At 43.9% G+C, this 16,854-nt stretch overlaps 1 protein-coding gene across 1 annotated transcript in view; it reads left to right on the top strand.

Annotated features, from left to right (window-relative positions):
- Positions 1-624: 624 nt before the first annotated feature.
- The window catches only part of LOC129720628 (uncharacterized), a 35,255-nt gene continuing 19,025 nt past the window's right edge, over positions 625-16,854 (top strand). Inside the window, exons 1-3 of the mRNA XM_055672116.1 lie at positions 625-1,789; positions 1,885-2,092; positions 2,220-4,665. Of these exons, the coding sequence (XP_055528091.1) occupies positions 625-1,789; positions 1,885-2,092; positions 2,220-4,665 (3,819 nt within the window). The remainder of the gene's footprint in view (positions 1,790-1,884; positions 2,093-2,219; positions 4,666-16,854) is intronic.

Genomic DNA, 16,854 nt, shown 5'->3' with positions numbered 1-16,854 from the left:
CTGTACCGCCTCTTCGACAACGAACGTATCTGGGAAGCTGTCGCTAAAGAAAGTAGGTACTAGCCAGCACCGAATACGAGGCACTTCACCACGAGCACCTTTTTTGCGATCTATGAGAGGCTGTTGCGGTTTATGGGACCGCGAAATCATCATTGGCAAAAATTGCGAGTTGCCACTTTGTGAACAGCTAGTATGGCCTACAACCGCCCTATTTCGCAGATATTTCCACTGCCCGACGACCAGCAACCAACCACCGGAACAGATGATCCTCCAGAAACCGAGAAGCTGTAAAAGCCGCTCTAAAACGATGAGAAAAATTAAGTTGAAAACTTAGGCAATGACCGATCTCTCTCAGCTTAACATTTTAATGCTTCTTGCCCCGTTATGAGAAGGCATTCCGCCATCCTAGATCTCTCTTACTCTGTTTCTATCAACCCAATAGCGAATATCAAGGCCGGTGTTATGATTCAGTGTATCAATTCACCTCGCCTTTATAAACCGTGATATTCAGATTCACCCCGATATATATACACCGAACAAGATCTCAGAAGTAAACGAAAGTTCCAAGAGTAAATACGTGTTTTCTTTGTGTATCACGCTGGATATAACAGATTGACGACGAGGATGGCGCAGCAGGCCAATCCACAACTTGCTGAAGGTGCTCCGCCACCAAATTTTCATATCGATGCGTTCGACCGGAAGAAAATTCGGTGGAATAGATGGGTAGAGAGGTTAGAAACGGCGTTTGCTATTTACGGTATCGGCACCGCCGAATTGCGTCGTAATTTTTTGCTACACTTGATGGGACCGGACACCTACGAGATTGCTTGCGATAAAGTGGCTCCGCAAAGTCCACGTACAATGACGTACCAAGCGATTATCGATGTTTTGGAAGGACACTTTAATCCGCAGCCTCTCGAAATTAGCGAAAACTTCCGTTTCAAATGTCGAAAACAGGGCGACAAAAATGCCAGCTCGCCGGATGAGACCATCGACGAATACCTCACTGCACTGAGGAGAATTGCAGTGACATGCAATTTTGGTAATTATTTGGAGACCGCTTTGAGAAATCAGCTCGTTTTTGGAATGAAGAGTAACGACATACGAGCACGACTGCTAGAGCGACGACAGTTGACACTGGCTGATGCAAGAGATGTCGCAGTAGGTATGGAATTGTCACTCAAAGGTGGAGCTGAAATAGAAGGAGCCTATGCCAAACAGGAAGTACATGCTTTACATAACCAACAAGGTAAGGCTAAAAATAAGAAAGTGGGTGGATCAAGCCAGTCTAGTGGCAAACCCGCTTCTGATTTACAATGCTACCGTTGCGGTGACAAATCGCACGTAGCTAAAAAGTGCCGGCATTTGAACACAGTGTGTTCTTATTGCAAAATTAAAGGCCATCTAGAACGAGTGTGCATGAAAAAAACTGCTGCGAATAGAGGTGAATCTAGCCGACAGGGTTCAAAACTAAGTACGGTGAAAGCCAGTCACATTGACGTACGCGAAGGTCGTGATGCCAAAAAGGCCAGTAGCGGTGACGTTATAGTAGGAGAAATATGTACGGTTGACTCTCGACCATCAGATGCAAAAATGTGGTTGCCAGTAAATGTTTGCGGTGTGAGTCTTCGCTTCGAAGTCGACACAGGTAGTCCCGTTAGCATAATTAATACCCAATACTACGATAAACACTTCCGGAATATTAAATTGCGAAACAGTGACTTGAATCTGGTTAGTTACTGCAACACAGATATACAAATCAAGGGAGTGTTGGATGCTGACGTGGAATGTAACGGAACGAAAGAGCGGGAAAACATCCCCTGCTAGGCCGAGAGTGGCTTAAAGTATTAGCGGTGGACTGGAGTTCTATTTTGCAAACTTCAGGGACAGTTCACGCGATTAATCCACTCAACATTTCCAACGCCTTGAATGAGCTTTTCGCAACGTATACAAGAGTGTTCGACGATTCGATTGGAAAGATTTCTTCAGTGCAAGCGCGCCTTACATTGAAACCAAATGCAACTCCGGTTTTCTTGCGAGCTCGAAAAGTTCCGTTCAATTTAAAAAATGCGATTGACAATGAGTTAGATAAGTTAGTTACTGAAGGGGTACTAACGAAAGTCGATAACAGTAGCTGGGCAACTCCGATTGTTCCCGTTAAAAAAATCCGATAACAGAATTAGGATCTGCGGGGATTATAAACAAACGGTCAATCCCAGCTTAAAAGTGGATCAGCATCCACTGCCAACAGTAGATGAGTTGTTCGCGTCGTTGGCAGGAGGTGATAAGTTCTCTAAAATTGATCTGGTACAAGCGTATCTCCAACTTGAAGTGGCCCCAGAAGATAGAGAGATACTGACGTTAAATACACACCGTGGGTTGTACCGACCGAATCGTCTTATGTACGGTATCGCATCCGCTCCTGCGATTTGGCAACGCCAGATTGAAATCATTTTACAAGGAATTGACGGTGTAAGTGTGTTTTTGGATGATATTAAAATAACGGGCCCCAATGACGTGGTTCATTTGAGTCGGCTTGAAGAAGTCTTGCGTAGACTGGATCAGTACAACATTCGGGTTAATAGAGCGAAGTGCGAATTTTTGACGAACAAAATTGAATATTGCGGATATCTGATCGATCGAGAAGGTATTCATAAGGTACAGAAAAAGATGGATGCCATTCAGTTTATGCCGCGACCGAAGAATAAAGATGAGGTGCGGTCGTTTGTCGGCTTCATCAATTACTACGGTCGCTTTTTCGATAATTTAAGTACCATGCTTTACCCGCTGAACAATTTGCTCAAAGATACGGTCGAGTTTAAATGGACAAAAGAATGTGAGCATTCGTTTTACACGGTCAAACAACAAATGCAGTCGGACAGATGCTTGGTGCATTATTCGCCAGAGTTACCCCTACTCCTGGCTACAGATGCTTCACCTTACGGTGTAGGGGCTGTTTTAAGTCATGTCTATCCAGATGGTTCCGAACGCCCAATACAATTCGCGTTACAGACGCTTAATGCTACACAACAAAAGTACATGCAAGTAGACAAGGAGGCTTACGCTATTATATTCGGTGTAAAAAAGTACTTTCAATATTTGTACGGACGGAGATTTATACTGGTTACGGACAATCATGCGGTTACGAAGATCTTTAGCGAACACAAGGGCCTTCCCGTGGTGTCTGCATTGAGGATGCAGCATTATGCTACTTATTTACAATCTTTTGATTACGAGATACGGTTCCGGAAGTCTACCGATCACGCGAATGCCGATGCGATGTCAAGAATCCCAGTGAAGCTATGTGGTTCAGAAAACATTATCGAGGAATCGGACGTGGTAGAGATGAACCAAATCGATACCCTTCCGGTGACAGCAGAGCAGTTGTCGCAAGCTACTAGTGAGGACAAAAATATTCAAACGTTGCTCCAAGGTCTGCGGTATGGACAAGCAGTCGATGGGAAAGATCGGTTTGGCATCGATCAAACGGAATTTACGATTCAAAATGGATGCTTGTTGAGAGGAATTCGCGTGTACGTTCCGGTTAAGCTTCGTGAGCGTGTTCTTGCAGAGCTCCATTCTACCCATTTCGGTATAACGCGTACCAAATCTCTTGCCCGAGGTGTCTGCTGGTGGATGGGGATAGATCGGGAGATCGAGGAACTGATCTCAAACTGTGCGGAGTGTCAATCCATTCGATCAGAGCCGACGAAAGTTTTACCTCACCCTTGGGAACCAGCAACTGAACCGTTCCAGAGGGTGCATGCAGATTTTGCCGGACCATTTCAGGATACTTATTTCTTCATAATGGTCGATGCTTATACAAAATGGCCCGAGATTCGAGTGTGCAAATCAATCACAGCTGAGCATACGGAGAGAATGTGTCGGGAGATTTTTAGCCGATTCGGAATTCCGGCCGTGTTCGTGAGTGATCACGGAACCCAGTTTACGGCGGAATCGTTTCAAAGATTCTTGAAGCTCAACGGAATAACACACAAGATGGGTGCACCTTACCACCCCGCGACTAACGGTCAAGCCGAAAGGTACGTACAAACGTTTAAGCAGAAGCTCAAAGCAATACGTTGTCCGAAATCGAAACTAGATGTCGAAATTGCCAATATTCTAATGACATACCGAAAGATGATTCATCCGTCAACCGGACGATCACCCTCTATGATGGTGTTCGGGAGACAGATTAAGTCCCGATTGGACCTAATGCTACCTACAAATTCAGTGAGCAGACCAGCTAACCCCGTTAACCGAGTGTTCTTAGATGGTGATAAAGTGCGTGTCCGCGATTTTCTGTCGGCAAACAAGTGGCAGTTCGGACAGGTCGTTTCAAAGCTGGGCAAAATGCGATATTCGATTCGCTTGGATGACGGAAGGCTGTGGGAAAGGCATGTGGATCACATGTGTGGCGTTGGATCGAATTTGGATTCGTCATCAAGAGCAGGTTCGAAAGAGATGGCTCCAGAGTTTGCGACTCCTATTGTAACAACAGCATCCAGTGGCGACAACCGCAGTTGCGAGGTTCAACCGGTAGTTGGTACATCCTTCACATCAGAATCTCAAGCACCCCCGCCTGTTCAACCCGTGGCGAACGGCGGTCAGCAAGCTGTAGTATCGGAAGGCGCACGAATGGGGAACGTTGAGCCAGTTCAACCAGTACGTCGTTCGAACAGAGTAGTGAAGCCACCATGTAGACTGAATCTCTATTTTTTTTGCAATGTAAATTTTAATTAAAAAGGGGGAGAGTTGTTATGATTCAGTGTATCAATTCACCTCGCCTTTATAAACCGTGATATTCGGATTCACCCCGATATATATACACCGAACAAGATCTCAGAAGTAAACGAAAGTTCCAAGAGTAAATACGTGTTTTCTTTGTGTATCACGCTGGATATAACAGCCGGTTACCAAATCGATTATTAGAAGTAGTTAGGCCTCCTTCATCGATCAACACCAGGGTCTGCGTCACACTATTTTTCCCAGTGGGTAGTAAGGAATAGGGAAGGTTCATGACAGTTGACTGACAGTTAACCGGAACAATCGACATGGTGGACGAAAACGTGCGTGTAGGCATATTTTTGAGTTCTTTCTTCGTTCTATTTATCAATTTTTCCTAAGTTTTCGCGACAAAATTGTTGGAGCAGATTTAACGCTTCACTTTTGCCCAGAAACTCTCGAAGGGGCTCAGCTAGGGGACGCTACATCTACTGCAACGATTGCCCCGAGTAGTGGACCGACGGCAGGTCTAGCCAGTACACCGCGTTTTCACCCTTATGATATTTCTTGATGAAGGACGCAACTTCCGGCAGGCACTTTTGAAGTAGAATACTTCTCTCAGGAAGTTCGGCTACATAGGGATGTGAAATGAAAATCTAAAACCGAAAAAAGTGAAAAATATGTCCAATTTCAAATGCTAATAAATCGGTTAATATTCGATGGATTTCCTTCGTTTTTGCAGCAATACATTGGAAAATCTTCTAAGATTCTTCCCAAAAAAGATAATTGTAATTTTATTATTCACACTATTGAACTATTGAAAATAGTCAAGCCTTGTCAAAACGAAAAATTCGACCTCTGATTGGTCGTTATATGCTTGCTTCCCAAGCACGGTCGACAGGATCATATACCTTGCAATTGAAAACATGCTATTTGGCCTATATAAGAGCCTTTTTCAGCCGGAGCCGCTCATAATAGTTCTAGACAGCGACAACAGCAGTCGTCCTTCTTTAGCAGCAGCACTAGCCCTGTGGTTGGTCACCACGTCTCAGGAGCAGCGCGGTTTTCCTCAGCGTGTGTCGCCAGACAGCCATTATTCCCCCCGTGTTGGGGCAGCATGAAGATTGTCATCAGGAAATCCAAATAAACAAGTCATTGAAAGGTAATAATTTTTGTCAACGCGAGCAAGCATTCTGTGTTGCATCCTAGCAATTTAAATTTGTCGCACCCGTCTAATTTACTGGATGTGAAATAGCTTCCACATGTTGTGCATGTTGTCCGTGTATTTTGATTCCCCCAATGTTAGGGCAGCTCAAAGGTTGTAAATAGCAACCGATTTTGAACCGCAACATGCTTTTTTCAAGGCAAATAAAAAAATAATTGAAGGTTAATAATTTTCTGGCATCAACACAAGCAGACATTCTGTGCGGGATGCAATCAAATTCTGTTGTAGTTGTCTAATTTTCACTTTATTTAGTAAACCCCCCACTGTAGGGGCAGCGCAAAGGCTGCGATCAGCATAACCGACATTGAATAATAAACTGCCCTGTTAGAACGCATTCACAAAAGCAGAGCTAGTATGAAGTCGATTCAATCAATCAGCATAAACAGAATTTCGTCGTCTCCCAGCTGCCAAGTTGCAACATGATGCAACACGCAACAGCGAGCAAACGAAATCGCTTGATGTTACAAACCGCAATACGATACGGGTCAAAACCGTTGCGTGTGTGAGAGCACCATCGGTGTTTATTCGCTGGATATAAAAATCAAATGCGAATTGTGGAATAATTCGTCTAAAGAACATAAGGAAATGGTAAACCTGAACTGAAAGGCGTGGCCTATTACGTAGCACCCTTCGGCTATAAAAGAGTGTTTCTGGGAAAACTAGCTACATTCATTAGTCGGAAGGTGAACTGGATGGACCGTCCACAACGTTGACAGCAGTAACAGCAGATATCGGCACTCAGCAGTAACAGACCATAGCAACGGGTTGCGCCTGTGGTTGCCTTCAAATTAAACAAATCACTTGCCCTGGTTGCCCTGTGGTTGGTCACCACGTCTCAGGCCTCTGCCAGGCTGAACGCCAACGCGAGCATTCGGGTGAGATTTTTGCCGTACATCAACCGGCACTTCCTCTAATGGAAAAGTTGGATCATTTTGTTCAGAAGAATATTACTGTCGGTAATATTACAGAGATGCGATTGCATTATATCCGATATGGAATTGAGCAATTGTTCTTTTGAGGACAAATAAAACACTTAATTTGAAGAGTTAATAGCTTTGGGTACCAGTAGCAGTATGGTAACAGCCTCAGCGGTAGGTGCAGCCGTACCAGCGAAGGAAAAAAATCACCTCTAGCGATTAATGAATACATATAAAACAGGCCTAGGATGCGTTGACATCGTCGTCAGTATGCGAAAAACAAAGTATCGGTGCTGGTGCACTCTTTTTGCTTTCCTCTTTACGATATATTTCTATTCATTAGTGTACACCACAATACGTGGTTCTCAATGTGCACACCTCGGTATATGAAGTTATTCGTCTCTGTTACAGAGAGCGATCAGAACTTGTTATATCCTTATTCTTTTGACTCATGAATATGATTTTTTGTCAGAAAAAGAAAAAAAATGAGAGTGTATGCTCTCCTACTCTCGCTTAAACTCAACCGCTGCCGAAGTAGTTCCTTCCCCCACACATTCCCTCTCACCGCACCACACCTCTGCTGCTGTTCAGGCGACATGATTTTCTCCTGTTGCTATCCTTTCTTCCCGTAACTACCGGCCTATGGAGAGACAAACGCAACGATCGAATCGCTTCTCAGAGCTGATGTAGTCTAGTCATGTGTTTGTTTTCTCCCACCTAGGCACCCTATCATCATTTCATTATGGGTTGAGAGGATTCGAGTTTAGTCCCGGCCTGTACACTTCGTGAAGTGCACATATGATGAATAAACGACGATTGCATCATATTCGTTTCGTTTCCATCACTGGCCGGTACTTCCCTAAGGTCGATGTTATAAGGAAGTAAATGGAAGCGGCACGGCGAAACAGTTCAGGTGTGCTTAGACGCGCGTCATTTTTCGTTGTTGATATTATTCCCCACATGAAACGACGTGCTTTCGGTAGATGCATTTGCCAACACTCACTCCAGTAAAGCTGTGTCTAATTTTCAATGTGAAAACACCTTTCTATTGTGTTGGCCGTGCGCATTAGATCTCTGCCAGGCTAAACGCGAAAAGCGGCGCGAATCGATTCGCCCGACCGTAGGTTAATGTACAGCCGTAAGTAGAGCTGTGTAAAAGTATTCTACTTCAACCTTGCGGTCGTGGCTTTGCACACAACCTTCCTGTGATTTTTTTACTATAAATTTCCCCGTTCACGGCCAGTCCGGAGCGAAAGAAGAGCGGCTTTGACTTTTAAATGAAGTAAAATACAAAGTGCCCCGCCAGTCGTTGCCATTGCCATCCATGTTCGCCAGCTATTTTTCACAGTTTGACCGGTGGCACCAACCTCCCGACCAGGCGCACGCAGCGATGTAGCCACTTTTCCTTCAGTTTTCCTCTTCAACATCCTTTGGAGCTTCTTATCGCTCAGGATCATTGGGCTTTCTTTCGATTCTTTGATTGTTGTCCAATAGTGCCAAGATATTGTAGATGCCGAAACCCGACGTTCACGATATTCGTTTTTGACGTATGAACGAAGTAGTTTCACTGTTTTCGCAATCACGGTTAGAGTTCGAGTTAATTTTTTTCTGCTGACTCATGGGTTATTATGATTGGGTTGTTTCGTTAGTGAATGTAAAATTAAACCCATGCAAAATCGGCAATTTTTTTAATCGGACTTCTGTCTTCATTAAAACCATTAAAACACCACTTTTCTTGGTTTTGGCCGATAACTCCGTGTGGGTAAGTAATATCCCTATATTTTCCGAGTGGATAATTTCGTGCGGATATTCAGGCTGCGGAATGTTAGCTGGCTACGTAAAAGCGAAAAAAAAGTTGCCCTAGACCTCCAATTCACAGTGATGGTTAATAGTATTAATCTTTCATTGTTTTCCAGTTAGAGCTCTTGGGAAAAATCAGATCAGTAGTACCACTTTTCGACGTTATCTGGGTACCAAGATATCAAGATATTGGGAGATGTGTACCTTCTCAGCCTGCTGCCCTGTTACCGTGAAGCTGGAGGCATTATTTGTATTTATCTCCATTGACTTGGTCTTTGTACATTGAGTTTGGAATCAGCTGCCTTGGAGCTTACGGTCAGGCTATCAAGCTTGCTCTGCATGTCTGTTCGTCGTTGGGTGAGCAAGACAACATTTTCGGCCAGGGCAAGGTTGTTGAGGTGCTCTATCGTTTCGTTTAACCCTATCCCTGCGGAGAGAAATCAGTTTTTACATCGAAAAATGACATTCAAACTCTAATTATTCAGCAACCGCATGCATAATTGGCACAAATTATATTGCATGTTGAGAGATCAATCTGTTCTATCGCTCGGTGTGACAACTGCGTTCTTGATACCGCTGTTCTTCAAATGTTCCACTGGTCGGTAGTCCTGAGACTCGGGTTTTAAGTTGCTCGATGTAGGCCCTTTTCATGTCTGGGTCCCCCAGTGAACGTTATAGAGCAGACGTATCTGGTGCAATCGGTCGAATGCAATGTCGGCACTTTGCTTGTTACGGACATCGAAAAGGCTCCTTCTTCATTTTCGACTGATGCAGATGTGGTCAATTTGATTTTCTGTTCGGTCGTTTCGAAAGTCCCAAGTGACCTTACGTATGTGCTAGTCGATGAGGAAAGAGTGATCTGTGAACCATATTGTTGTTGCCACAGAACTCTAACAACAACTTTTCGTTTTTTGTTCATCTGTCCTATACGGGGGCGCCCCATGACGCGCTCAAGTTCCACGTTATCGGGACCAAGGTTGTTAATCGATAACTTATCGTAAACGCCGATAACGATACTGTTTGCTATCGTTATCGACGTTGACGCTAACGTCTTCAAACATTAGCGTCATTGCCAAGGACGATAGCTACTGGACGGTATCGAATCAATAACGTCTGAAAAACGATTTCGCAGTTTGTTTTCACTTTGGCTGCTGTCTTGGATAGCAACACAAACAAAGCTGCATTTGGTCCAATAGCAACGGATCGGTTCGTTGCTATTGCATTGCCAAACTTATGAATTCGTTGCTACTCGAGAATTTTTCCTTCCTTGAGTTGTTATTTTCCAAAAGTAAATAGCAACGCTCGGTGCGGTTATTTTGTTGGTTATCAATCCAGCTTTAGCAACCGAAATATAGCCACTAGTGCATTTGCTCTGATAGACGTTAGTGAGCTAATAACGTCAGGTAAATATCGTTATCGTCGATAACGTTAATGTTTGAAGACGCAATCGTCATCGTCGATAATGATAGCAGACGTTATCGATATCGGCGATGACGATTATCGAAGATAATCTATCGTTTAAACAAGCCTGTACAGGACCAATCTTTGCGTTGAAGTCACCTAGGTGGATTCGGATGCCATCTTTTGGTATCTTCTCAAACACGCTGTACAGCTGACCATAAATGTAAAACGGATAGAATTAATCTGGTTTACTCAGTCTTTTTTAAAGATATTATACGACAATCTGTGTAAATTGCCCGACGTTTCGGCCGTTTTTGGCGGCCTTTTTGAAGGGAAACTGTATTTAATAGTGAAATTGTTTAGGGGTTCAGTATAATACAATGTCATGCAAAAGTCACTCACGTCGTATTTGTCTGGATGGTTGTTTGCCAACGGTAGGAAGTCCTGTAGTACTGTGGTATTGTCTTATGCTCGGCGACGATATATATTCGGGATGGTTAAAAATAATCTTTCTCCTGCAAATCGGCAACCATCGTAAAGTTCCTCACCCGTATTCTGAATCTGGCTATGATTTGTACGTTTCTCGATTCTCACGTTATAAGAACCGAGTTAAGCGGGAACCCAACTCCTCATTCTCGAGTTTCGTTTTCCTCTAGTATACCAGAGTATACAGGACTTGCCCGGCCTAACACTGGAGACTTGTGTTCTCCAGTGGTCCGCTTACGGACTAGTTGCCTTCTTAACTAGTTGAACCACCTTGCCTTGTTGGATAAGGGTCATAACGTTTCATGTTTCGAATCTTCGTCTTTTCATGCCACAGGTCATTGCCAAAAATCCAGTCCGTGATCTATTTCTTTCGGTTTCTGTATTTGAAAATTTCGAAGACAGTAGGTGGCTGGCCAAAGGACTTATATCCGCGCGAAGAGGCTGCCATCTTAGGTTTAGTGTCCGAAAAAAAAAAAAACGTTCCTTTTTCGGTAGTTGAATGCCAGTCAGCCGCTACTTGTGCCGCTTCTCCTGAAGATCAGACGCACAGGAGTGGGCTAGATGCTCATGGTGACATCAACTAGCCTTCGAAAATAACGCTTGGGCTTTTGCGACTTATCCTAATGATTTCGACACACTACGCATCCATCCGCGTCTTGGATTCGCTTCAACTGCTTGCAATGGTGGTCTGAATCAGTTCAGTCAGTTCTGTTGAGAAACCGTGTTCAACAGTAATTTGCCATTCGGGAATTAACCTCAGAAGAGACAGGGTAGTTGTTGCCTGTTCCGCTGTTAAGTTGTCCGATTTCACAAAAATGAATCGATCTGCTTCTATTGTGCGGCTTGTGCGGCGCTTGTTCTTTCGTTTGACTCGGTGCTGTGCTGTGGAAATAATTGTCTGCAGTGAAGACTGTCGTTTGTACAGCGGCACGAATCAGCAGCTTCTGGATGGGTACAAGGTTCCGTGAGTCGGAAAAGATGCCCCACAAGACCTGATTCATCGGGTGTAGCTATACCCAAAACAATATCCAGGGCCCTGGGTTGCATTCAATACAATGAAAGTATTTAAGGATCTGGCACGGTTTGCAGCTGTGACCAGTGATGCCACATTTTCATCTGTATTTTGAAGCTTAAAAAATCTTGCCACGTTGGTAAAATTTCAAAAAACCTGTATAAAAATCTGTATATGTACTGGACACAGCCTTATCGAAAAAAAAAACGCAATATAGCTTGTTTAACATATATCCCGTGGTCCATTCATGCACAAGCTTACCCGTAGCATATAAATATAATAAAACATTGGACACACTCAACAACATTTGAGTTCATGTTTGTTTTTCAACTATATCAGGAAGTTTAATTTGCGACCTCGGGAAAACCAAAAAAAAAATTGTATTATTTCCAAAAAATCTGTAGACTGTATATGCAGATATCTGTATGTAAAATATGTTAAAAATCTGTATAAATGCAGATAAATCTGTATATATGGCTGTGACAGAAATAATTATAGACCGCTTTAAAAATTTTTGTGTTTTGGTGTCAAGCCTCGAGCAAGTAAACCAGATTGCTGTTTGTGTGCTTTTCACGCTGGATTACCACGTGTACATCTCAGCTCGGGCAGTGGAGATCGACGATGTGGTCAACGACCCGAGTTTGACCGTCGAGGATCTTCAGAAAACCGGAACAGGCCGTTTTAAGGATTTGAGCCTCCAGTCGGTAAAGATACTGGATTGCAAGCAATTGCACTTAGTATCGCTCGACAATGGTGTAAAAACGTACACCCAGTCAGATTCGTTTCGGTTGAATTTCGCCAGGTCTGTTCTACCGAGCCATGTGCTCGAACAAGGTACGTCCACCCGTGCGCTTGTTTGTACCGAGAGTAATTAACTGCCACAAATGCAAACAGTTGGGTCATACGGCCACTCAATGCCACTATGAAGAACGCTGTGGCGAATGCGGAGTGCAATACGCGGATGATGTCTGTGATAAAGGTGCTGAGAAGTGCCTTTATTGTGGACAGACTCAGCATGAGCTGTCCGCATGCCCCATGTACAAACAGCGCTAAGACAAGATTAGGCGGTCTCTTAAAAAGCACTAAAAGCTCACTTTTGCAGAAATGCTTAAGAAGGCAGCCGCCACCAAACTGATTTCCCCGAATTCTTTCGAGGTTTTGTCGTCCGATGAGACTGGAAAATCTTATTTTGCTGAGCCCAGGAAGTCTAGTAAAAGAAAGAGCCTCTCTTTTCCTAAAACTCCTAGGAAAGGACAAAGAAGATACCCATCTGAAAAATACTTACACCAAAAACTTAAAGTGGTGTTGAAAATCCGCAAGGAGTTTCCAACACTTCCAGGAAAATCAAATTAACCCAACTGTTCCTTCTAGAGATGCACCGAATACTAGGGCTGGGAAAAAGATATTTTTGAAAATTATTGAATATTCGGATTATTGAATAATGATTTAAACTAGACCTTGTATAAGGTAATCTCTTTTAATTTATGAGTAATTTGGTTTTTAATTTTTCTCATTTAATCATCATGTTCTGTTGAATATTCGGCCGTCCGTTCGGCCGAATATGACCGAATATTCGGCTGAACAGACGGCCGAATGTTCAACGAAATATGATGATAAGAGGAGAAAAATGAAAACCGAATGATTCTTGACCTAATGTGACTTACCCTAGAGAAGCTCAAGTTAAAACCACTATTCTGTAAACTGAAAATTCGATACTTTTCACAATAAAATCGTTTTCCCCGCCCTATTATTCGGTGCAACGCTAGTTTCTTCCTTTTTCGACCACGATTCGGCCAGATTCTGGACTGCTTTCCTTTTCAGATATATTTGACTGGATTAGAAAATTTCAACATAACAGTTAAAATATTTTTGAAGCAGTTGACTGCTAAATGGCCACTCTTTGCAACAATTGCATCTTTCGATACGTAATTTATCCGCTGAAGTGAAGGGTTCTATTTTTGTTCGACAGTGGAGTTTTAGAAGTATTATCTCCAAATGATTTGTTCAAAGTTTAGATTATTAAATACAAATGCGATGTATTTTCTCTCTGTGAAACTTGGCTCACTTCAACTACGGACCTTACCCTCCAGTATCGTACCTGAAGAAGCACAACTTCGCCTTCGCAATAAATCGTTCGCAGTGGTCGTGTTTCTTGCGTTAATGAAGCCTCTTTTGGCCGCGAAAACTTCCCCTTTTCCCGAGCCCGATTCTTCTCGTTCGTCACCTGTTCACACTTCGCATCGAGTCACGTGCTCCGGGTTCTCGCGCTGTATTGACAACCTCTCAATGTCCAAAGGTATTCTCTTCGGAATGCTCGACTTGTATATGTTGGCTAGCCGACAGCGATTCGTTTGGACCACGAGATGGTGATCTGAGTCGGCGGTTGAGCCTCTGAAGTTCCACATATCGATGACGTCTGAGGAATACTGACAGTCAATCAAAACATGGTCGATCTGGGGGCACGCCTATGTGCTATGTGCTATGTGTATTTTCTTTTCTTGCAAAGTAGTTTGGATTTGATATTTTCACGTTTCAGACATTTTGACATTTTATAATTTAGATATTTTTCGTCAGTATTGTTGGACTACTTACATTTCTTGTATATATACTGCTCAACTTTTGGAAGATTGGAAACAAAAGAATGAGTTCAACAGCAGCTTTCATAGTGTTTTGCTATTCACTTTGGCTAGTTTATAACATTGTTTTGTAAACAAATGGTTTTCTTTTGTTGTTCATCTGGCAGGAAGATGTAGCATTTCATCAGTAAATTGGTTGACTTTTGAGTTCGAGCTGACATATCCTGTTATAAATTAACTACATACGTTATGTTTTTTCGTACGCCTGTCTGAAGTTGGGCTCGTGACTGGAACCGTCATCTACGGTTCCCGCAGTGCGAGACCTGGCGCCCTGCTAGCGGAACTCACGGATCCGAGATTTATTGAATGGCCATGCAAATGTAATTAATTATTATCTTGATACTCCCGATGACTTTTTGTCTTTATTCCACGATTGCCGATCGACAGTCAATCGACAGAGGGCCTTCAATAGCCCGTAGACGGGGGGGTAGAAAAGTCCACCATCGCCGCCACCGAAGGCTACCAGCAGTATTCCAACGGCGAATACCGAATGCTTCCTTTCGCCAGCTGTTGCTGTAGTTATTTTTTTTTGCTGCCTTCCTGTCGACAGACGATGAAGCGCGTTATTTATGTGGAATTTTGCTCGGGACATATTCAAACCCATAGAACCCCACCGAACGAACGCGAAACGACGATAGCGAGCGAGAGTTTCACTGAAATTGCGATATCGATCTTGGCCCCAGCCTCCAGCCCGGTTTGTGCTGCAGAACACAATCCCGCTGCGGGCCATCTTCGCTCGACGTGTGACCCTTTTCCCTGTCCTTTTAGTGTGTTCGCGGATTGTATTGAAAACGGGCGTATTTCTCCACCGAATCATCCACCGATTAAGCCGCTAGTGCTAAAAAATTTATTTCTCTATTATTATTTCAGTTCTCGAAACCGTATCTCCTATCGCAGAGCAGGAATCTGCGCGGCGCTCTGTCTCTCATTTGCTCGGAAGGAATCCTCTTCGACCAGCCGACGGGGATTGTGTATGTCGAAATGCAAATAGGCACCGAAAAACAGACCTCATTTCGAGCCTGCCGTTTCGTGTTCCATTACTCATCGCGAGCCGCCTGGGCACCGAATAATACCTGGCGGCAAAATAAAGCTTTATTCTGTTGCTGCTGCTGCTGCCGCTGCGGAACCACAAGCTCTTATCGATTCGAACGGGAAGATATGGTTCATATTACAATTATTTCCTACAATGGGGCTGCAGCAGCGGTAACCTACTAGAAGCGAGGCAGCCTACGGTCGATTGTCGTGCTCGGTTCGGTCCTCCCATCCCGAGAGGATCCGTTAAATTGCTGCAACGCAACGGTGAAGCGAACGTTATCGGATCTTTATGATCGGATTGTTGAGATTCCTGCTATTTTTTTTTGCCTGCCTGCCTGCCTGCCATTATGACTTCATATGATGATGTGGGGAAAGTATAGAGCGGATTTTACTACGATTCCCGGTTCGGAAGGCCAAAGGCGACGACGACCAACTTGGAGGTTACCGAACTTCTTTTTCAGCATGCAGATCGGCTGTAGATCGTTTTCGAGCGATGTGATTAGGGACTTTCAATGGCTGTTTGTTTTAGTGGTTGAGAAAGACGTTTATGAACGAAAAAAAAAACATAATATTTTTTATCCTGTAACACGTTTGTTAACCCTTACATTAGGTCCCAAATGTTTCAGTTTTTATTATTTAGTCCCCCCAAAGTAACCGTTAAGCCCATGACAGTACGTGATTAAAAGAGCATAAGGTTTTCCTGCTGCCAAACGGAATACGTGAGTGTGTAAATAACTTGCCCATCACCGGTAAACAATGGAGCGCTTGGCAGCAATCTAGCCTGAAATCCGCTGCCACTGCCGGGCTGCCCACTGCTGCCACGAGTCCGCCGGAGTCGAGTGATTGTGTTTACTGTGACTGCTTCCCTTCTGGAAGCAGCGTGCCACATAAATAGTGATGGTTTCGAGAAAGGAAAAAAAATAAGCAGTCAATATTTATTCAACCTGGATTTGCACAGTCTAGATTTCCGTCCGCAGCTTTGACCCCACTGCCGCTGCACTGGCGCTTCTCTGTGGGCAGGAAAAATGCAACATTTGGTAGGTACTGGCCGAAGGCAAAGTTCTTTCCTTCTCCGTTGCTTCTTTGGCATCGCGCTCAGTGCAGTTCAAAAGCCGTTACAGTCATCATGTTTACAGTTTCTTGAGACAACAGCTGTAGCTCACCCTCCACGTGTGAGTGTTTGTTGTTGCCCGGGTGGGGGGTATTCACTAAAGAACGGGATTTCTGGAGTGGCCGTTCAGGGCATTGGCTGCAACAGGCAGACACGGTCACAGGATTCCGCCGCTACTCAGCAAACCGACGACAACGGCGGCGGCGGCGGTCACATGTGCTGTACCTGCTTATGCTTGAATGGTGAGGTGAGAGTGTCCCTGTTTATGAAATGCAAATATTTGTTGAAATTTTGTTCTGCTACTATACAACCTCCGCTAGTGCAGTGGCGACACGAGATGTTTTCTAGAACATCTCCAGGTTAGGCAGTGGCAGGGCAGTAGACTGTTGAAAGCTCAGGGCATTTCTTTTATACGCTATTTGGGTGAGTTAATATGAAATGTTTGCACGACCTGTGTGTGAAGTTCCGCAAAGTATTCAACATCTAAAATTGTTGTTTATGCTTAA

Source organism: Wyeomyia smithii, chromosome 2 (assembly GCF_029784165.1).
Source record: "Wyeomyia smithii strain HCP4-BCI-WySm-NY-G18 chromosome 2, ASM2978416v1, whole genome shotgun sequence".
NCBI classification, from domain to species: domain Eukaryota; kingdom Metazoa; phylum Arthropoda; class Insecta; order Diptera; family Culicidae; genus Wyeomyia; species Wyeomyia smithii.
The sequence above is the reverse complement of the archived record's forward strand: the minus strand, read 5'-3'. Positions and strand labels throughout refer to the sequence as shown.